Raw genomic sequence first — 23400 nt, 5'->3', positions numbered from 1 at the left:
GTTCACTGGCATCTTTCCTGTACTTTGATACCGTGTCCTTCCACTCATTCAGATGAGCTCTTTCATCGCGGGTCGATTGCATGATTTCAGAAAACACGTTGTCTCCCATGCGTTTTTTTCGCCGCCTTATCTGAGATAGCCTTCGGGACAGAGTAGGGAGGCTTGAAAAATTTGCAGCTGCGGGAGGGAAAAAAGGGAGAGAAGTATTTAAAAAGATACATTTCACAGAACAATGCTTATACTCTTTCACTGTGAACAACACTATTCACATTACATAGCACATGTGATTTCAGTACAGGGTCGCATTTTGCATCTTAATATTCAGTGCTTGCGGCTTTTGTGTTAGAGATCACAGATGCAGGTCCTGGCAACAGAATTCGGCTTGCATGTGGCCATGGGAAGCCATTGTCTTTTGGCTTCTGCAACCTTCCTAAAAGCAGCGCCCTTCTTTCCCACATACCAAGCAAAGCCCGTTGAGTACTGTGGTTTTCCTGTTAACGTGCAGCAGCAGAAACCAAACTAACCCCCACATCCAATTCTCTGGGATGATCGCTTTATCCCTCCCCCCACTGCGTGGCTGGTATCAGGGAAGATCCTTGCTAACCAAGCGCGAAAAGCTCAGTGCCAATGCCCTCCCCCCTCCGCTTGGCTGACAGCAGGGAAGGATTTCTTTTCAGCCACAGGCAAACAGCCCAGTAGGAACGGCCACCTCTGTCCCCTTAATTAAATTCCTGTATTTCAACCAAGTTACCATGAACAATATCACTCTCCTGAGGATAACACAGCGAGATAAAGAACGGATGTTGCTTGAATGCCAGCAAACACCGGGACCATACGCTGCCAGGCTTTGTCATGCAATGATACCAGATTACTTGCTACTAGCATGGCGTGGTCAAGTGTCCTACCATGGAGGACGGAATAAGGCTGCACTGCCCAGAAACCTTCTGCAAAGGCTTTTGGAGTACCTCCAGGAGAGCTTCATGGAGATGTCTCTGGAGGATTTCCATTCCATCCCCAAACACGTGAACAGACTTTTCCAGTAGCTATACTGGCCACAAATGCATCCCAAGTCCTCGGGGCAAATTAATCATTAAAAAACGCTTGCTTTTAAACCATGTTTTATATTTACAAATGTACACTCACCAGAGGTCCCTTCCATGGCTTCATGGTCTGGGATAACGCCTTGGGAGGGTACTTCAGTCAGGCGAGAAAAAGATCCTGGCTGTTGGGGAGAACAGAGGGGTGTGCGCTCTCCGCCTCCTCCTCCTCCTCCTCTTCCCTGTCCACAGAATCCTCAGGCATGGTTGAGATTACCCCCTCCTTGGAATCCACGGTCAGAGATGGGGTAGTGGTGGCGGCACCCCCTAGAAGTGCATGCAGCTCAGCGTAGAAGTGGCATGTCTGCGGCTCTGACCCGGACCTTCCGTTTGCTTTGGTTTTCTGGTAGGCTTGTTTGAGCTCTTAACTTTCACGAGGCACTGTAGTGAGTCCCTATTGTGGCCTCTCTCCATCATGCCCTTAGAGATTTTTTCAAATGTTTTGGCATTTCGTCTTTTGGAACGTAGTTCTGATAGCATGGAATCCTCTCCGCATATAGCAATCAGATCCAGTACCTCCCATATGGTCCATGCTGGTGCTCTTTTTCGATTCTCGGACTGCATGGTTACCTGTGCTGATGAGCTCTGCATGGTCACCTGTGCTCTCCACGCTGGGCAAACAGGAAATGAAATTCAAAAGTTCGCGGGGCTTTTCCTGTCTACCTGGCCAGTGCATCCGAGTTCAGATTGCTGTCCAGAGCGGTCACAATGGTGCACTGTGGGATAGCTCCCGGAGGCCAATACCATCGAATTGCGGCCACACTAACCCTAATTCGAAATGGCAATGTCAATTTCGGCGCTACTCCCCTCGTCGGGGAGGAGTACAGAAATTGATTTTAAGAGCCCTTTATGTCGAAGTAAATGGCTTTGTTGTGTGGACGGGTGCAGGGTTAATTCGATTTAACGCTGCTAAATTCGAACTAAACTCGTAGTGTAGACCAGGCCTCAGAGAGAGTGGCTATGTTTTGTGTGTTCCTTCAGAGCCAGTGAGTGAGAGTGAGCACGGTGTCAGTAGCAGTAGCAAGGAATAGCTCTGTGCTGCTTTCCCCTACAGTGTTCAGGGGAGGGGGGTTTTGCCATCCGAGATTTTAGGGTAGCAGCCTTGCCTGCTAGCTCTCAAAAGACCCTGGAAGAAGGTGTAGAGATTCCATGAGAGTTAGTAGACCTCTCCTTTCCTGAAAGATTACACACAGAATTGGAAGGGGATTGTGTGGGGACAGAGGACAGTGGGGTTCAGTGGGGGTTGGATGCAGATATTTCAGGTGACAATTCAAATTTATTTGTTTCAGTTAAGCATCCATCCTCTGAAAGTTTTGATGTTCCCTCTTCCCCCTACCTAAATTTTTGTGTAGTTTGGCTCGGACAAACAAGTTTAGAATGCATTTATTTGTGTCACTTGGTCAGGGGGAGGCTGGTTTAGAGTGTGCAAGATATACCAAGTTGCAAAGGGAAATGGAATTCAAGTGCTTGTTTGTTTCTATTTCTGTATTTAAAGGCCAGGCTGTGGCTTGTTTTTCTCTTTGGATTGGCAAGTGTCAGACACGTGTATTCAGCACCCACCGAGGTCTCTTGATATAGATCCAGTTAAACTTTTATAGCTGTGGGGTAGTGGTGGCGGCCCCCCCTAGAATTGCATGCAGCTCAGTGTAGAAGTAGCGTGTCTGCGGCTGTGCCCCGGACCTTCCGTTTGCTTCTTTGGTTCTCTCCATTTAACTGTCTTTTCACCCTCACCCTCTCCAGATAAATGAAGTAACTAGAGTAAATGCAGTGCACCCATTGCTGTTGGCAGCCTCTTTACCCAGTGGGAAATGTGGCAACCGGAGTAAACTGAAAGCTTTTCCTTTTGCCTAAGCCTAGCCTAGCTCACTTAATGTAGGAGTGAAGCAGGAAGGCAGATCTCCAACCCTGGCAGTTGTGTTTAATTTGCTCTGATCATGGTTGTTATCACTGAACTGAAGAAGGGAAGTACAGACCCAGCAACAGTTGGGAGACAGTTTGTTCTAGCCACTGTGTTTACCCTTGGAGCAGGATCATCCTTAATAGTGATGGACAGGGATGCTGCAAACTAGAGAGTAGCCCTGTTAGTAGTGCAAGCTCATGGTTGGGAGTTTAGGCTCTGCAGAAGTGCCACTGATGGGGAATTTTGAGCTGCATAACTATCCCAGGAGGTGCTATCATGCTTATGCTCCTATCAAAGATTCCTGCATCAATTCGAGTAGGTCAATGGGCCACTGGCTTCTCAAGCTCTGATGGTAGGGCTAAGTTCTTGTCCCTTTATGGTCACTTAAAAACCCTACCTGCCTGACCCTTTGGGTGTGGAATTATGGGCATGTGTCTTGGCAAGGTGCAAACTGGTAACATTTTCTGAGTATGGGCCGACTGGAGGATTTATTGGCTTTTTGTCTGGTGGGAGAAGACCTCCTTAAGAACAGCTTGAAATCTGAAATTAATATGAGGATCCTGATAATTAAGGGGAACCATTTGGGGGGAAAAAAAATCTTAAATTCAGTGGAATGCACACACAGCCTTCCGGCGACTTCAGGGAAACTAGTGAACCCAAGACCCTCAGGTTATTTGGAGAATTGTCCCTCAAACATGTTTTGCTCACTGTGCCTGATAACATCAAACTCCAAGACCCCAAAAAGTCTCCCAATATATTCAAGCCAGGTTTGGATCTGAACAGGGAGCTGGGTGGATTTCTCTACCTCTAGGAAGAGTTCATCATGACCCTCTCTGAATGCAGCTAAATTATCCCTGGCAAGGATATCTTTTATCCTTGGCTCATAAATATACTTCTGAAGAACATGTTTTGTCTTTGGGATGCCATTTGGTGCAATCTGGTGTGTGTGTCTTATCTAAACATATTTCACAGAAGAACACGGTCTTCTACATTAGATTTGTTTTTCATTCTGCAAGATGCTCAATTCACACACTGTATTTAAGAGTTTAATGTATTATTGTAGTGCCTGTGGAGCCCTAATCATGGACCCAAACCCCACTGTGCTGGGCACTGTACATACACACAAGAAAGACACCCCCTGCCCCAAATTGTTTACAATCTAAGTGTAAGACACGAAACAACGGATGGATACAGACCAACAGGCAAGTGCAAGGAAACAAGTGAGGGAGAAAGCCCTGAAGGTGCCTGTTTTAAATTTAACAAGTGGGCGATGGAGACTGACATCATGGGCTGATCAGAGGCAGAAGTCGAACTTTTGATACTAAAGGAGAGGTCATAGGTAGGGTGAGGATAGACCTTGAGGGGCTTTGGAAGTGAAGTCAAATAACCGTTTTGTGGGATAGAGAAGAAGGAGTCAATGGAGAGATGCAGAGAGGGCTGATGTGGTCAAATATATTCAGAGTATTCAACCTACCACTAATATAGTACCACTGAGCTATAACATATGGACACATATCCTGCCTAGTGCATCTCTTAGTACTTTGTTATATCGAGCTTTTAAATGTAAAGCTTCTTTTTATTCTTGAAACAGGAATTAAAGTTCTGGATCTTGTTTAAAGAAAAAGCAATAGAATAATAGCTGAACACAGAAAACAGAGAAGGGAAGTAACATGAGCCTTTCCCAACATAATGCTATCAAGTTATTACTCGTGTTTTGTAGTCCCCTCTTGGCCTCCTAGCGGCAGTTTAGTTGGCCAAGTCCACTCAACAGTTCCTCTGGCAAGGATTCTGCATGGTCAGGGCAGCCAATTAGAATAAAGACTCCTTATCAAGCAGTACAATAGAAGTATTTTAAAATATCAGCATATTCTAAATATAGGACAGCACTGTTCTCTCAGATACCACTATCTGGCAACTATTGGAAAATTCACAAAGTGAGTTTAAATGGATTTTGGGAAATTTATCTGTGCATGGAAACTGACGTGTCAGGTAATGTATCTGAAGGTGTTTGTAAGGGCAAATGTTGTAAAATACTATGGATTGTATACACTGTGTACAGTATATGTTTTTGCAAGACTGATTAATAGTTCTTTAAGGAAAATATACCTTATATGATAGCATATGTTTCATTCATATGTGCCTGGGAAGAGAGAAGCTGATTGGTAACTATCGCATTTGACAAGTAAATTGCCCCATTAGTACATTATTATTTGAAATAAGATACTTCTTGTGTATAAACAGTTACTGTTTTTAGTACCATAAACACAGATGCCTGCGGTCTCCATTCTATTTAAAATTTAAGAATGTTCCATTTCTAAACTAATTAATAACTTGTGTGGCTTTTTTTATCGTACTGGGGTTACCATTGATTCTACCAACATATAGAAGGAATCCAACAGTTTGTAACTCAGAAAGTATTTCATCTTGCTAACATAGTTTGTAATTTTATCTTTAAAAATTCTGGCAGCCAAAGGTTCCTCCTGTGTGATAATTTAAACTTTCTCTTTTTTTCCTTTCTTCTTCTTACCACCTTCCTTCTCTCCCAGGAGGGTTTTTAACATTCCAAAGAGAATATATTTCCATCTTGTTTCCAAAAAATAAGCCTAAAAGTGCATGAGTACAACATAATTTCTTGATCTCATTTGCTGTTTTTAGTTGTCTGACAGTATCTCTGCACTATAGAAGGGGAAGAATTTATAAGCAGGCATTTTAAAAGGGTTTTCTTACCACAAATTCACAACAATATATCTTGGAACCAGGATCCAAAGGATAACCTGAGACTCTAGGCCCAGTGATTTGCATTCCTCTGCCTTATAGGAATGAGCAGAAGTAGCTAGCATGAGCTTGAACCTTGGTGGTACTAGCCCAAAGCAGCCAGCACTGCTGTAGTTGAGGGGACATTGGGGAAGAGCTTTCCAGCCACCAGTTTGCTTCCCACACCAACTTACAGGGATTGCTGTAGCTCCTGATATCACATTCATTCAGCTCTGAAACTTGGATGAGATTTTTTTTCTTATTTTCAGTTTTGTCATTGGTGATTGGTTTCCCTTCAATGCACTCCGCACTGCAACTGTTCATCTGTACAATATCATTCTCCTTATTCATGCTTCTCACCTGCCTCCTCTCCCCCACCTCCCTCCTTTTCTTTCCCTTTTCTACCACCCTACTCCTTCAGTTTCCTTTTCCCTTAGCTAATTCCTGGTCTTACTCCAAAACTCCCTTTGCATTTCCACTATTCCTGTTGTCCACTTCAAACATGCATGCTATCCAAAATAACTCATCAAACATCTCAAAACCAGGTTTTATAATATAAATCAAATAATTATATAAGCAAATTGAATAGCCCAAAATTTTCACACCTGAGTTCCTGAAAATTGAGCACCTGAAACCATATTTAGGCAGACAAATGGCCTGATTTTCAGTGTGGTGAGATGCCACTTGAAATCATTATTAGTTTATCAATTCATACATTGGTTCTTAATAAAATTAAATTTTACTCTTCATCATCCCATCCAATGCAAGATAAAATGTAGAGAAGCAAATCCAGTTCCAAGTACCGGGTCTGCATGCTGGAAATCATTCTGGTGGAAGGCAGAGTCACTTTATAGCTGCTTCTGTTACTCTAGGGCTGAATTAGCTTCCTCAGCCTGTGTATGGCGTAGGTCCAGAATAGCTCAAACACCAACAGCTCCAAATGATGACTGTGGCTGGCAACTCAGCTCCTCGGGCATAATGGAATTTTCTACCGTAAGGGTAGAAGTTCAGATGTACAAGAGACGTAGTTTTCTGGGGGCTGATCCAAGGCTATGGAATGAACTCACTCTTTTTTGTCATCCTCCTCCCCACCCACCCTGTTTTCCCCAGTGAATGCACTAACAATGCACTGAATGTCTAGGGTTTTTTTTCTTTTTCTTAATTCAGTCTGCAATTTCTCATAACTTTGCAAACTTTGGAACAATTAGAGTGGCAAAAGGAAAACTGGAACACTGACTCTACTACTTTTTTCAAAGTGAGGTAGTTCTGAAAAGTTAGGGTGCGGGGGTAAGGTGTAAGGAAGAAAAAGGAAAAAAATTAAAATTAAAACTGCATGCTATGGTGGAAAAGGTGGTGATATAAGAGACATCACATTTTACAGCGTTCCTTATCACATGGACATTATCTATTATCCTCGCCCTTGCTCTTCTGAGTCATTTATCAAATTTGTTGTATACTAAGACTATTCTGCCTTCCACTTTGATATTTTATGAGGGCATGTTCCTTGATTTTATACTCCATTTAGAAAGGTTTAGATTATTACCTATGTCAGCGCTGCCTAGTTATTGGGTATAAGAAACAAAATGCATCTTCAGTGCACTTGGTATGTTCCCTCTGAAGTGATAGTGTTTTTTAATATACCATTTGCATTTAAAAGAATAGCTGAGTGTTAGCAGAGACAGATGTTAATACTTGTCTCTTCTATCAACCCCCTAATAATATAGATAATTTAGATTCCTTAGGGGTATTATAGGATATTTCTCCCAGCAGTTTAATAAATGGGATTCTGCTGGGTTTGCCTTCTCTTGGATTCACTTTGTACTCCTAGAAAATGTTTTGGTTGTGTTTTATTTCTTGTATATCATGTGTGAGTACAAATGCGTCCAACTGCTAGCTTGAGAGTCTATTGCTTTAGAATTTATGAAAACTTGCCTCCTGTGCTGCCTGTAGAAGAGATGGTGTTACGTTTGTTATCCCTTTTCAGTAATGTTTAACGGTCACAGCTATGCAGTGGTTGTTTAGAGGCTGCTGTGATGATGGATTATTTTCAGATGACTTATCTACCTCCTCCTACTCTTCCTCGCCCTTGGAACACTTAATTCTTCATATTCTGAAATGTGACCCCATTTGTTACAGTCTGTCTGTGCTTCAATCCAATAGCCTCTGCAAGGAATCCCAAAGCAAAGCTTCTGACCAACACATCTGCCTGAATGTTTTCTGATGAATATAAGTCAGTAGGGAAGTTGAGGGGCAATTTATTTTAGCAGGATTTGAAGAAAGCTTTTAAGACAGCAATACACTTTAAAAAAAAGTCAATCTGCAAGATGAGCAACCTTAGCAGAATGAATGTCATCAATCAAGAATTTGTATTGGATAAAGAATAGGAATTACTGAACAGATGGAATTACTGGAAAATAAGGACACTGCCTCTTTAAATATAGTACCAAAGGAGAGACTGACACTTTAGCCAAGATAGGAAATGTTAACCTGAGAGGAAACATTTCCACTTTGATTAAGGAGGAGAACTGCTTACTGATTTGAGCTGAGACCCAAAGGGATTTCTACATTTTAAAGGTGCTGTGCAGAACAGAAAAAGACTTTGTGCTCAGTTGTGCTGCTTTATAATGCAAAAAGAAGGCATGAAGGTTGTGAGGGGTAACATTTGGGCTTATTTTTATATTAGAAACTCAGATCCTTTCCATCCTGTAAGACTCTATGGTGACTGGACAACCTTTGAAATAGTGACCGCACAAGAGCCAAGACCGTAACCGCTGAGCAATTGAGAGGGGAGGGGATTTTTAGTCACTTTAAATGTCGCAGTTTTCAACAGATATAACTGCAATGACTGACTGACATTGCTGGGAAATGAAGCTCTTGCTAGAGGTTCAACTTTCATAACCCTTCAATTAAGATCTGAGAGCTAATAATATACATCCACTGAGAGCCCCCCAAATCCTCCAGCAGCTGGGGAGCAACTGAGCTGACTTTCCTGCTAGCTATTTCTAAGATCAAACAATCAATCAAATGAACCCTTCCTCCCCCCACCCCAACCCCCCGAAGCAGCTTTCAGGCCTTCTTCATATAGCCTACTAGTATGAATAGAAAATCCCATGTGGGTCACCTTTAATGGACCTGTTCTCAGTGATAGAGTGAACCCCTGTGCAGAGTACAGACAGGTGCTTAGTGGGAAGAATTCAGGTCCCAGAAAAAACAGGCACTGAATGGTATAGATTTCTGTGGAGTTACCATATAGAATTGAACAGGCCTATGCAATATTGAATAAAACATGAACATACGAAGTGTTCGGAGGGTCAGAGATTATCCTGCTGCCCCCAAAGCTGCACCTGCACAAATATTGGGTGATTATGCTAATAATCACTAAAAGCTCCTGATTTCGATGGGAAGGTGTGATGGGTTGGACCCCACTTCTGGGGTGCCACCTGACGTATTGGGATCTCACTGAGCCCGCCCATTCCACCAGCTTTGGCTCCCTCACCCTGTCCTGCTGCACACACACACCCAGCTGTAGAATCACACAGTGTGCAATCAGTTCTGTGTGGGAAGACTCAACTTGGGGAATTGCCCAGCACTCTGGTGCACATACCCTCTGAAGTGTAAACCCAAAGTTATATTGTCTTTTGCTACATAGAGAGCTATACAAAGTAAACTCATGAAATTCGCTCCCTCCCTCAATGTGGAGGAAAATATGCACAGCTTTTTGCCCCCCAGTTATGAATTGCACAAACAGGGTTTTAGAATAAGCAAAATAAGTTTAACAACTACAAAAGGTAGACTTTAAGTGATTATAAGGGATAGCAAACAGAACAAAGCAGACCAATGAGCATATAAAACAAACATGTAAACTAGGCTTAATACATTAAAAAAATGTTACAAATAGTAATTTATCACCCTAAAAGTTGTTTTATGCAGGTTGCAGAGTTTCTTGAAGGTAACTGTACTGCTTGCAGATTAAATCTGCAATTATATCCATCACAGGCTGACCTTTCTCGCCTGGGGTTCCCCCCCCCCCCCCCTTGTTCCTTTGTTTCTTCAGGTGTTTTCAGCAGTCTTCCTTCTTGGGCAGGGAGGCAATGGAGAAGAGCCAAGATTAACTCACTCCTCACCTTAAATAGGATTTACATATGGCAGGAATCCTTTGTTTCCTATTTTGAGCCCCATCCCTTCCAGTGGAAAAATACCAGAAGTCCAAAATGATGGATACCAGTGATATGATCACCTGACCATGCAGTGTTAAAGCAGCATCCCAGGAAACTTCTCAGAAAGGAGGGAGATTAGCATCTTCAAAGCCCTATTATCCTTCCTAATGGCCCATCCAGGCTGTTTGCATACTGTCCAGTGGGCGTTTCCCAGGTAAAAACATAGTTGTAATTATTACATGGTCAATATTTCTGACTTCAGATACAGAAATGATACATGCATACAAATTGGATAATCACCTTCAGTAAATCATAACCTTTCCAATGATACCTCACATGACCCATCTTGCATAAAACATATCTTCGTTATGCCATATTCATATTATAAGCATATCTCTATGAAGAATATGGGGCGTAGCGTCACAGGAAGGCAAGAAAAGTCACACCTTTCTATTCAAAGGGTCAATCAAGCACCGTTTGGCAATCCTGAGATACCAAGACACACACATTATCACAGAGGAGCAGAGAGGCAGGGCTAGAACTCACTAGTGCTTGTTCAGATGATTAAAGATTGTTTGTAGATAATGGATGAGCTGGAGAGAAAAGCAAGAATCCAGAAACTCAGGCTGGTGAGTATCTAGAATAAATAAAGCCTGTGGACTCTAAGCAGTTTTTCCATGCACTGGCTTTATTAAACTCCATGAGTACAGGTATCTATGGATATAGATTCTGAAATAGGGCTGCCTGGTGCTAAAGCAACTTCAGCAAAAAAAAGTTTTCCATCACTTCAGAGAGTTTACTTATGTGGAATAACTTACTGAAGTTGGGCTATTTCTTTTAATAATATTTATGAATAAGGATTTTTGTCCTGACACTTTATGTTCACTGCATACACACAGAGAAGTTAGATAAAAACATAAATATTCTTGTTGGAAGCAGGGCCGGCTCTAGGTTTTTTGCTGCCCCAAGCAAAAAATTTGCCACCCCAAGCTCCGAGAGCACAACTGCCCAAGCCAAAAAAAAAAAAAAGATGGCCAGAATGCCACCCCTGGAATTGTGCTGCCCCAAGCACATGCTGCTTTGCTGGTGCCTAGAGCTGGTCCTGGCTGGAAGGTTGCAGCGTAATACTATGTTATTTCTTAGAATTCAGAGCAATAACACACAAGGACCCCAGATCAGCAAGAGACAATGAGACAGTACTTAACCCAAACTTGCTTGAAGCAGTCTCTTTCCATACTCACTCTGATAGATGCTTTCCTACAGAGCCCTCTAGCCTGCAAGCAGGACCAAAAAACCCTTCTCTTGCAGTTCTTATGCAGTCCTCAATACATCATATTGACTATTCTCCTTTTCTGCTGGACAGGAGGGGGGAAAAAAGCTTTCATTAGCTGAAAGAATAAGGTTTTACGTATGTTCTGCTGTACTTTGTAAGATGCAAGATTAGAGCTGGGCAAAATTTTTCAGGTGAAACCTTTTTTTCACCAGAATATTCAGATTCACGTCAACTGCAACAGTTTATGAATTTGAGTCCATTTTGGCATCTTATTTTATTCAAATAAAGAAAAAAAATGAGAAATGTTGAAATGGTTCATTTGCCATTTCCGCAACTAAACGTGTTGACTTTTTATTACAAATTAACTTCCAATTTTATTTAAAAAACAATTTAAAAATGTTTTAAAAGCCTTGACATTGAAACTAAACGTTTTGTTTCAAGTCAACCAAAATGTTTTGATTGACATGAAATGAAACATTTTTTGATGTTTCAGTTCGCTGAAAACTTCAAAACATTTTTGTTTTGGGTTGACCTGAAACAATTTTTTTTGTTCGGGCTTTTTGGGGACTTTCACCTGAACAGACAATCCTACTTGAGATATTCTTCAGATGTCAGCTCGGACCTGCCTGCCACGTTCTATAAGTGAACTTTGTTTAGTGTTGTAAGAAATAATTACAACTCTAAACAAATCATTAAATCTATTTATAATGCAAAAACACCAGTTACAGTTCTTAAAGTGAAAGTATATAGCAAGTGGAGGACACTGTAATGGCAGTGCACTTCACAAACAATAATTGTGTGTATGGAGCAAATACATACTGAGACACTTGGCAACACTGTACAACCATTTGAAGTGACATTGAAGATACCAGAACACTAAAATATAAAAACCAACACAAAGCCAAATAAGGTGACCCATAAAAATCTCTGTCCACCTTCTTAATGACCAGTGCTAGCAGTAATTGAAATTGAAAGCATCTCCACGGGGGGAACAAGGTAGTGTTTGCCAGGGATTACTGTGCTGTAATTCCTTTGCCGTTGTGTAGCGCCCTATAAACAGAAAGGGATACTTGTCTATGGTTTTGCAAACGCTGGTGGATCACTGGGGCCATTTCCCCAACATAGATATGGAATGGTCTGGGAAGGGGCATGATACTCGCATCTGTTCAGAAAGCTGCAAGCAGAGACTTTCTTTCGGGACCACAAAATAACCATTGGTGATGTTGAAATGCCAATAGTGATCCTGGGAGACCCAGCCTTCCCCTTACTCCCATGGCTCATGCAGCCAGACACCTGGACAGCAGCAAGGAATAGGCTGAGCAGGTGCAGAATGGTGGTTAAATGTGCCTTTGGCCATATGAAGAATTGCTGGTACAGTTTCCTTACTAGGTTAGACCTCCGTGAAAGCAATATCCACCATGGTGATCGCTGTCTGCTGTGTGCTCCATAATACGTGTGAGGCAGAGGGTGAGAAGTTTCCACAGGGGTGGGGCATGGAGGCGGATAGGCTGTCTGCTAATTTTGAGCAGCCAGATAGCATGGCAATAAGAAGAGCTCCACATGGAGCAGCGTGTCCCAGGGATGCTTTGAAAACCCGATTTAGTGATGACCCACAATAATGTGTTCTATTCTTGAGTTGTGCCTTCCCATACTGTGAACCTTGCTGTGCTTGCTGGGTTTCTGTCTCCAGCAAATCTGCTCTGTTTCCTTAGTTTCCTTGGACCTCTTCTTCCCCTATTGTGTGATGTAGTAAAGATTATTTCATTCTCAGGACCTTGACTTTTATTGCACAAATACATTGGAAGTGAAAGATCAGGAAAATAATGTAACCTTGGACAATCTTTAGAGTAAAATTAGAAGGGGGAAAACACCATAATCTTGTCTTTTAAATACAGTGGCCTTGCCTGTCAAAGATTATTGTATGTGCACCTTTTATTGCTATTACCCTTCTCTGGTGTGGAGTGGGAGGGATATAACTTTTGCCCCCCTCTCTTCCTGGAATGTTTGGGAGATGGGGAGGGGAAGTACGGCGATGCAGGAATGCCGTTCTGCGGGGGCTGCAGAGGGAGTCTAGCCTCAAGGTGTTTCTCCTGAAGGTCAACCAGATGCCTCAACATGTCTGTCTGTTCCTTCAGAATCCCCATCATCTCCTGCTGCAGGCCACCTCATTCTCTTGGGCTGCTGTCTTGCTCACAGAGCAGAGAGCGTGGAGAATTTCTCTCTCTGAAAGTGCTCGGTGTCCACTGTCCCAGAGGCAGTCATAATCTCATTAAACACATCATCCCTATTCTCTTTCGTCTTTGTCTTATTGAGAGAGCCTCTCCACCAGTGTGGAGGGTGAGCTGAAGGCCACACTTTCAGCTGTAAGCCAAGGAAAGCTCTCCACACTGAACAAGCTGGAATTGGGAACTCAAAAGTTCCTAGGGCTTTAACAGAGGAGGGGCTGTTTCCTGTGTACCTGGCTGCTGAGCAGAGGAGTTGAAAACATTCACCAGAGCGGTCACAGTGGAGCACTCTGGGACACCTGGAGGCCAGTAAAGTAGACATAAACAATGCACTGTCTACACTACCTCTTCGTCGACCTAACAACATCAATTGAAGCGCTACATCTGTTGTGGAGATGGATAAATTAAGTCAATGTAGCAGGCGAGTTATGTTGGCGGAATGGACCTGTATACAGACATTATTAGATTGATGGAAGCTGCCTTACGTTGACCTTACTGTGTAGGGTAGACCATGCCTAAATGTTGTTATAGTAGGGATACAAGTTTCCCACCAAAGTGTTAACAAATAGACATAAATTATAAAAAGTAATAGAGAATGTACTATTGGATGAAGCATAATCCTGCTCACACCAAATGTGCTTTTCTACCAAATAAACTAAGTAGATTAGATCTTGAAGAATCAGAATTTGAATGACTGTGAAATACCATTTAGTTGGTTTATCAGTCACATCATGATTTTAAACAATATATGCAGTATATCACAGTGGAGAAAGTACTCCCGGTGGATGGTTTATGGTATTCACCTCTAGTCAGCTTCTTTTCATACAGGAACCACATAGGCTATTTAATGAGTGAAGCAAAACCAAAGAGTAATAAAGAACTATGGACCTCTCATACTCTCCTGATCCCAGCACCAGGCACAACTGGTGCAGAGAGGCTGAGACTGCTATGTCAGCCTGTAAGCTAGAATAGCTGTGCTGTGCTACAGTCCCAGACCCTGGAACTGGGTTGAGTGGTAGAATTTTGCTTTCTCATGGAGAGACCTTAACAATGCCCTTTGAATGTGAAGTTGATTTTGCTCAGTAATTAAAGTTAACGATTGCCTTTGCATCTATGGAAAGATCCATATACACATTTCAATGGGAGATTGTACATATGGAGAAATACAGTCACTCTTCAAAGATTAAATGTATATCCTGCAGATTCTAATAATTTCTTGCCTCTAGTAACAATGTAATAGTATATTGGAACTAGATATTATTTAAGGTGAAATACATAATTTCCCCCCTTTAATTACTTTTAAAGTGTTGCATATGCGACCAGTGTACAAGCTCCATAAATCTATACACACTGGTATAGAAGACATCTTCTATATTTTAGACACACATACAATATCATTATATTACTCTTAGTTTTTTCTTTTACATGTCTCTGTACATTGGTATACTAGCTAGTTCTGTTGTATGACTTCTGAAAAATAAACACCAACACCCTTAAAACATTAGTAGTGACTAGCTCTGGAAAAGTAGGCTTGACGGCGTATTAGGTCATGTTTGTTATGATAGAAGTTGTTTCTCCAGTAGCTATCTGTGATGTGCTTTGTGTTTGCTTGAGAAACTGCCTGCTAGCAGGTGTTGAACCTGCTGCGAAAGGACTAAGGAGATTCTGTTCAGAAGCAGGTGACTCATTGTCTGTCTTGTTTGAAAAGGGGAGGTTGGAGTGGTAGTCTGGGGGTGGGGCAGAGATCAAGAATGTGGGTTGAGGGAGGAACCCTAGGAGTAGCATGCCCAGGGAGAATGTTTGATTTGATCATTTACCTTGTTGCTTACTTTATTATTACAGCTCAGGAAGAGGGTGAGTTTGTATTTTACAGATTGTGTGAACAGCTGGGGAAGGTGTCTCTGCACACGATCATTTTAATGTTTCATACCCACTATTGGTCTCACTGATTCTAAGCTATTGCACATTAAATCACTTTATATACCACTATGTTAGGCACCCAATGCTAAGCTCCCCTGGATGAATACTGATAAAGGAACAGTGTATTTTGAGCCTATTGTACTTGTTTCAGAAAGAAAATCAAAATTGCAATCAGCCCTGCTAGTGAAAAGAAAAATAATTGAAGAAGCCAAAGCAGTATTGTCTTAATTTTGTCTTAAGTTCACTGGTATCAAAACCTATAATACCATGTATGTTATAAAAACAACAAAGAGTCTGGTGACACCTTAAAGACTAACAGATTTATTTGGGCATAAGCTTTTGTGGGTAAAAAAACCACTTCTTCAGATGCTTATGCCCAAATAAATCTGTTAGTCTTTAACGTGCCACCGGACTCCTCGTTGTTTTTGTGGCTACTGACTGACACGGCTACCCCTCTGATACTTGATATCATGTATGTTATGCCATTCTCCAAATATTTATTGTGACATGATAAATGTATCCTAATCAGATACATTAATAATTAATTATCCTCAATTAATTTGATAATGGAAAGTAAAAAAGAAATAGTTCTTCCTCTTTTTCTTCTAATCTATAGAAATGATCAGTTCCTGCACTGTTCAATCTGTCACTTAACCTTTAGGCTCATAATCGTCTGTGTGTTTGTGGGGTGGGAACTTAACTGGCTTTGTTCTCTGAATAAGTACTATTTAATCAATGTCTCAGCATAATGTTAGATGACACTGTGGATACTGGAGATTTTTCTTCCAGATAACCTTAGAGCAGATGCCTTGACCACAGGATCTGTATTAACTGCCTAGTATTTTTTGCAAGGACAGTTATGTGAAGAACATAAGAAGGGCCATACTAGGTCAGACCAAAGGTCCATCTAGCCCAGTATCCTGTCTTCCGAGAGTGGCCAATGCCAGGTGCCCCAGAGGGAATGAACAGAGCAGGTAATCATCAAGTGATACATCCCGTCGCCCATTCCCAGCTTCTGCCAAACAGAGGCTAGGGACGCCATCCCTGCCCATCCTGACTTATAGCCATTAATGGATCTATCCTCCATGAACTTATCTAGAAATGTTAACCCAAATGTCCTCACCAAATTTATACTAAGGCATTTACATTTGCCTCCTTATATATACCTTGCAGTTTCCAGTTGGCTATGTTATACTTTTTCATAGCTGAAAGTATGGTGGTGTTGTGACCTGCTAAATAACTGGTGCATTTTATCTGATGGAGGGCTGCATTTCAGTGTGGGGTGGTTGTGTAATTAGTATGTCTGTCTGTAAAGGGGTTTGGTGTGAAAATATAACTTACATTTGCATAGCTCTTCTTTACTGTTGTCTTTTATAGTGCTTAGCATTCTTATCCTGTTATCATTTTATACACATTGCCTAGAGATTCTGTTACTTGAACCTAAGAGGATACAGAATCTTACCATGAAATGCTATGAACCCAGTGGTATCTCAGATTTAAAGTGCCCTCTATTTTTTATTTCCAGGAAATTGAAGAATGAGTTGTTGGAAGTGAGACGAAAAGGTGGAAACCGCCATTGCCGACAGGACCGCGGCAGGGTCTGTGTTCGCTGTCAGAAAAACCTGGGCTTAATCTTTGACAGGGGGGACCAGTGCCAAGAATGCAAACTCACAGTTTGCAACAAGTGTCGTGTTTTGGGAATTGATGGGAACTGGAAGTGCACGGTGTGTGCCAAGATTGCGTAAGTTCTGAAGCTTTTGTAAATATGGAGTTAGAGGCCATCTGTGTAATAAATACGTTTATGCTGCTGCTGCTGCTGCTTCCTCACTCTTTAACACAAGGGCATAACACAGCAGGCATAGAAGGGAAAAGGCTTATTTTAGGTGGCTTATATTTTCAGCAATATTTATTTCATCATCTTCTCTTCAGCACCTGCTTGTTGTTTTTGTTGTTGCTGGGGGGTTTTTTTATTTGTTTTATGGCTTTTTTTAAAGAGTGCTCCTAGCATCACAGATGCTAAACCACAGGCGTGAATGAGCTGAAAATAAGTAGAGATTGTTTTGTAATACATCTGTTTACATTATAAAGGAACAGACCTAATAATTGAATAATATTACAACTAAAACTACGTAAGGTCCCTGGATGTTCAGTCTAATATGATCTGTTATTTTGCAAAAGAGAAGGGCTGCAAAAATAAGAGTTAAAGTACTTTCAGGAACACTTTTATCCTTATCTCCTTAGCCTCTGTTATATTAACACCTCCACATCTGTTAAAAAGGCTTTAATGTAAAACATCTCCCCATGCCTATAGAATTAGATAGAGTTCTGAAATGAATGGCATTCTGTCAAATGTACAGGCAAGTCAACCTTTGCTTTTCTGCTGTTAGAATATAGAGTGTGGTATCAAATGTTGCTAAGCAATCCTCAGTGCAGTCATTATTAAACAGAATTGCATATGAGCACTTCAAAGTTACAGCATGTCTGTATGTATTTTACGGCACCACAGTATCGCTTGCTTAATCTGCTAGACTGATGTATAAGTATTACGCATAATTTTACTTTTACTATGCAATTCATAAAGTACCGTTTTACTCCTAGATTTTTTAAATGTAGTGAACAGGTTCTTATTATAAGCAGGTCATATCTATTTGTATATTCTGAACTGTGCAGAAGGCACTTTGCAGACAAGTAATGATAAGTTCCGGCCCCAAAGAGATTACCATCTAAATAGACAGTGTACTAATGAAGAATGGGAGATGGGATGCAACTAAGAACACTGTGATTGGACAATGAAGATTTTCATACCTTCTGATACTGCCACAGTTCTAGTTTGGATTTGTTCAGTTGTATTTTCAGACATCTTATTTAATTTTTTTGCAGGGAAGACTAGGGTTTTAGGCATTTTGAAATAATTGCATTTGAATGAGGAGAGGGTTATGTGATGGCAGAAGGAGAAGGGAGAAGACGCCGATACGAGTGAGAATATGACATGAGGGAGCAGTTAGTCATGCAGGTTGCGTGGAGTGAAAGAGGTGTGAACAGAGGGGCAAAAATCTCCTAATGTTATTTTTCAGTTATGTGTGTGGATCTGTATAAGGGGTCTAATTCCTTCCTGGTAGTTTCATTGTGCTTGGATCTTGGCAAAAGTGTTTTTTTTTTCTCTCCTGTAAACTAAATTTAATTTAGTATTTATGGAAGATTCCAAATTTGACACCCCTGAAGAATGAAATTCTGTCTATCCACAAGACTGATACAGCATGAGCAACAGCTACTCAAGCTTTTCTACCCCGCTCCCACCAATATGACTTAGCCTTTCTTTTGAAAGGGACCACCAGTAGGACTGAGGGGGCAGTTTAGACACTCTACTCTTCAGTTCTTGGCTCTTCGGTCATCTAATTTTTTACTTTTCTGCTGAAATGGTCACCTGTGTACTATTAACTTCTATTTTGGATGTGTAAACCTATCCGCTATGAAATGAGATCACTCAGCTCCTCACACATAGGACATTAAGCTGCTGTTGGACAAGAAAGACTGTTAGTCATTACCAGTGTAGTCCATCATTTTAATCCATGATCTGAAGGTGAAAGGCTCAGTATCTCATTACGCTTGAATCTTCCATTTTTTTCTTCAGTAAGCTTCAAAAGCATTTCTCTTCAAGTCATTGGAAAGCCTACTATGGTACAGCAAAGTATTGTTATTGGTGTGTTTACTGAAAAAAATATCTGTGCTTTTCCATCATGGCTGGACATATGAGTGTATTGTAGAGTTTCCCTGATCTGAGTAGATATTCTAATTTAAATGGTTGCCAAAACACATAGCCATGAAAGAAAATCTGAACATCACCTGTCAGTTACCTCTGTCTCTTTCTTTAATAAACTTCCATCTTTCACTCCTCTTGATTTCCCTAGTTTGATATTTCAGTCCTGCCTACCCATTATGTCAGAGGTAACCATGGCATTTCCTGTGCAATAAGAAGACATTTTGTCATGTAGTCCATGACAGATTTTCAGCACTATTCTAATACTTACAGTGGCTTTCCATTCAAATGTCAAGAAATCTGGAGAAAGATGAGGCAAATTATGAATACACTGCCTTTGTCTCCAAATTTTTAAATAATTCTTATAGTTTTTAAAAAAATGTTGTAACTACTTATCAGACAAATGGAAAGAATAATATTGTAGCATCAGAGTGTCTGGAGGAAGGAGGGGAGAGATCATGTCGAAAAACGCCAACAAAACTTTAGTACAATCAAACCACCACAATAGCATCTACTTTCCCAGAGTCGGCAAAAGGCAGCTCCAACTCCCCCAGAACACTACTTTGTTTTAATTGCCCCAGCCTCTCTCTCAAACCACACTTGCCTTCAGCCCCACTAATGGGGGGAGGGAGATGGCCATTACAATACATTCACTACATTCTAGAACCCTCAGAAGAAAAATCACCTAATGAAGAACTTCATCAAACTCTCTGGATGGAAATTTAAATATAAAAAAGTGAGAGAGCCTCAAGCATTTTAAAATACAACATAAAGAAACCTAGCTTTATATGGAAATTGTATTCCAAAGGAACTATACGTCATTAGAAAACAGATAATGAACACTATTATTCATGATCAGGAACAAGAGAATTAGTTATCTTGTCATCTGGAGCATCCCCATTTTAATTGGCAGAGATCAAGGTTGCAAAAGTACCCAAAAGTCATGAAATGCAAAGCTAAGGTTGCCCCACATTCTTAATTCTGCCACCATGTGTAATACAATATAGTTAAGCTTGGCAGAATTCAATATTTTGTGAATATAATTTTGACGGATAATATTGCTGTTCATTTTTAAGCATTTTTCCTCCAAATTTTATCTATTTGAATTTTCACAGTTGAGGGAACTTGGGGGGAGGGCAGTAGACCTTGATATTCAAAAAGTTAAAGTTTTATATCCATTAAAACACAAATTGTCAACATCACATGTCAAAATATTAGGGGTTGATTTAAGGATATGTAATTTGTACAAGTTCTCAAGCAGCATTTTTCATACTTTGCCTAGCTTTACATTTTTTACTATTATTGATGGAAATGTTTTTTTGCTGGTTTGTGTTTGTACAGTGAAATCAACGTTTACTGACATTTACTGATAAAAATCTAATCATATCAAGCCTAAATATAGTATTTAGTCACCTGTTCATAAACTTAATGTCTTCTATAGTTTTAATCACTGTAGTATTTAAGTACTTCCCTGGATAAATTGAATCTGTATTGTGAGATCCCTAATGGACTTCAAAGAGTTTTCTCTCTTTCTCCCCTTCCTGCATAAGGGCCAATTGTCATCAATAGTTTTCTCAGATGAATAGTAACTGAGAAATGTTTAACCTTGAATTGAAACTTTCCATTTGAATAGGGGTTTTTTGGTGTATTTACTAAAATTTTGTTAATAAAACTTTGATCAGTTTGTGTTTTAAACACTCCCGTTTAACAAGGTGCCAGCAATAGGTTGGGGAAAGCCCTGTTCTGCCGTCAAAATGCCAGGAAGCTTGGTTTGAAACTTCAGGCTATAAATATTCCTAATTATATATGTATGGCCTATATCTTTTACTTCTGTGGAATGAATAAATAAGTGAGGTTAAATGCCTGGACAGCCAAGTTTCCACAGCAGTACATAACAGAAATGAGGAGCTTTATCTGCATCTTTGAAATAAGTATGCTGTCTCCAAGTAACAGGAAAAGTCATCAGTAATGTTAATTACTTTCCATAGCACACAGCGAGCCTAAAAACAGAGAAATTTCAAACAAGTTAACACAAAAATCTTCCTTGTGGTTCTTATTGCTTTTAATTTCAGTGACTTTTCAGTGACAATTTGCCTGGTTCTCTCTCTTTTTCTTTTTTTTTTTTTTTATTTAAATAATTACACAATTTTTTTTTCTTTTCTCAAAAGCACACTGCAAATAGTCTGGGTGGAAACAAACCCACAGAAAGATGTGTGTGTGTGTGTGCGCCTGCACGTATGTGTGGGTGTATAAGATGGTGGATTGATTGTATAGTAGTTATCAACAAGAGTTTTATCAGCAGGAGCTAATCTCAGTAACCATAAACTGTAGCAAGTTACCATAAGTAAAGCCCCGGCTTCATCATCCAGTTTACCATGCCTGGGTGTGGAGCCCTGCCTCCCCTAGGTGTTCTTCTACCTCTGATTCCCCATCAGCCATTCGCATAGCTTTTCCCTGAGCACCTGTGCAATGGGAGATGAAAGGGAAGCCAGAGTTAACTACTCTGCTTTACTGGGGGTCTGGTACAGTTCTTGTTCTCTGTCACAACACACAGTTCTGTCAATAACCTGCTTGTCCAATTGAAACTCTTCTGAGGTAAATTGTAGAGATGGATGAATTTCTGTCCCACTAGAAATTCCACTATTTAGACATTTGTTTTCATCCTGAGTGAAAAGCTAAGAAATATTTTGATGTGGAAATGTTTCGTTGCAGTTCATCTAACCAAATCGAGATGCTTAGTTTGGTTCAACGTTAAATGGTGTCTGCCTGAGCTGCCACAATGTCTTACAGGGGTTGTAGTTCAGGTGCCCCAGGTCCCCATTCTCCTATTTGGGCTAGACTCCCTGACTGGACTATATTTTTTATGGTCTATTTCTGTCCTGGACCTCCCTGACTAATGTGGCAGTTCCACAGAGGGGAGACTGAAGTACGTGGGGCACCCAAGCTACGACACTCATGGGGAACTCTGGCAGCTCAGACAGACACAACTTAATATGAAAGTGGTCCAAACCAAAATGTTTCAGTTCACTTCAGCAAACCAAAATGTTTCAATTCAGATTGTCCCAACCCAAAAATGACTTTTTTAACATTTTCCTGATTGAAAATTCTCTGCAAAATTGACATTTTCACACCGAAAATTTCTGTTTTGTAGAAACCACATTTTCCATTGGAAAAAACATTTCAATAGAAAATTCCTGACCTGTTCTAGTAAATGGGTAGCTTCAAGTGCATATTCACTCTTGTAAAGAAAAAGGGGGAAACCTCTGGGATTATCTGGCAATTTAGTAATTAGGAAACACACCAGGAAGGGGAAGGGAAGGCTGAAAAATATCATATTTAAATTTAAATGGGCATGGACACCCCACAGAGCTGTGTTGTGCTTTAGTTCTAGAGGAGTTTGCTACCAAACGCAACCTCCCTTGGCAGGAAAGGGTAGGTGATAGAGTTGCAAAGGACTATAAGATTTCTAATAATTGCTCGCACTATTGAGCCATTTAGTTCAGGACACGGGACTATGTAGATTGATTACTAATATCTGATGATTCAGATGAGACCCCAAATAAAATGTACAGCACTCAGTTGATTCAAGTACACCAATGTTATTACAAGGAGTGGGGGAGAAAAATTGTTCTCTTTATCCTCTGAGGATAGGACAAGAAGCAGTGGGCTTAAATTGCAGCAAGGGAGGTTTAGGATGGACATTAGAAAAAAATTCCTAACTGTCAGGGTGGTTAAGCACTGGAATAAATTGCCCAGGAAGGTTGTGGAATCTCTGTCACTGGAGATTTTTAAGAGCAGGTTAGATAGATGCCGGTCAGGGATGGTCTAGATAAAACTTAGTCCTGCCAGGAGTGCAGGGGACTGGACTAGAAGACCTCTCGAGGTCCCTTCCAATTCTATACTTCTATGATTCTATGATTGTGCATGATTTTCTTTAAAACATTCCCAGTCATTTAAGATAGGGGTAAGAGCAAGCAGACAGATAAAGTTATTGCTGTCATACTCGCTTGCTCACTAAAGCTATTAGTCGCAATACACTCTATCTGGCACTACACTGGAGAACCCATCCAAACCTTACTTTGACAAAATGCATTGGAAAGGGTATTGTTTATCACTACGCTTGCTATTGAGAATGCCAGAGGTTGGCTTTTGGAGGGGTAAAAGAATATCATGTTTTCATATTTCAGAGTAGCAGCCGTGTTAGTCTGTATCCGCAAAAAGAAGAACAGGAGTACCTGTGGCACCTTAGAGACTAACAAATTTATTAGAGCATAAGCTTTCGTGGACTACAGCCCACTTCTTCGGATGCAAGTGGGC

The 23400-nt window shown here is 40.8% G+C and overlaps 1 protein-coding gene across 1 annotated transcript in view; it reads left to right on the top strand.

Annotated features, from left to right (window-relative positions):
• Positions 1-23400, top strand: part of SYTL5 (synaptotagmin like 5) — a 139802-nt gene that overhangs the window by 47646 nt on the left and 68756 nt on the right. The window contains exon 3 of the mRNA XM_034771544.1: positions 16852-17067. Within this exon, the coding sequence (XP_034627435.1) occupies positions 16852-17067 (216 nt within the window). The remainder of the gene's footprint in view (positions 1-16851; positions 17068-23400) is intronic.

This window comes from Trachemys scripta, chromosome 1, assembly GCF_013100865.1.
Source record: "Trachemys scripta elegans isolate TJP31775 chromosome 1, CAS_Tse_1.0, whole genome shotgun sequence".
Lineage (NCBI taxonomy): Eukaryota > Metazoa > Chordata > Testudines > Emydidae > Trachemys > Trachemys scripta.
The sequence above is the reverse complement of the archived record's forward strand: the minus strand, read 5'-3'. Positions and strand labels throughout refer to the sequence as shown.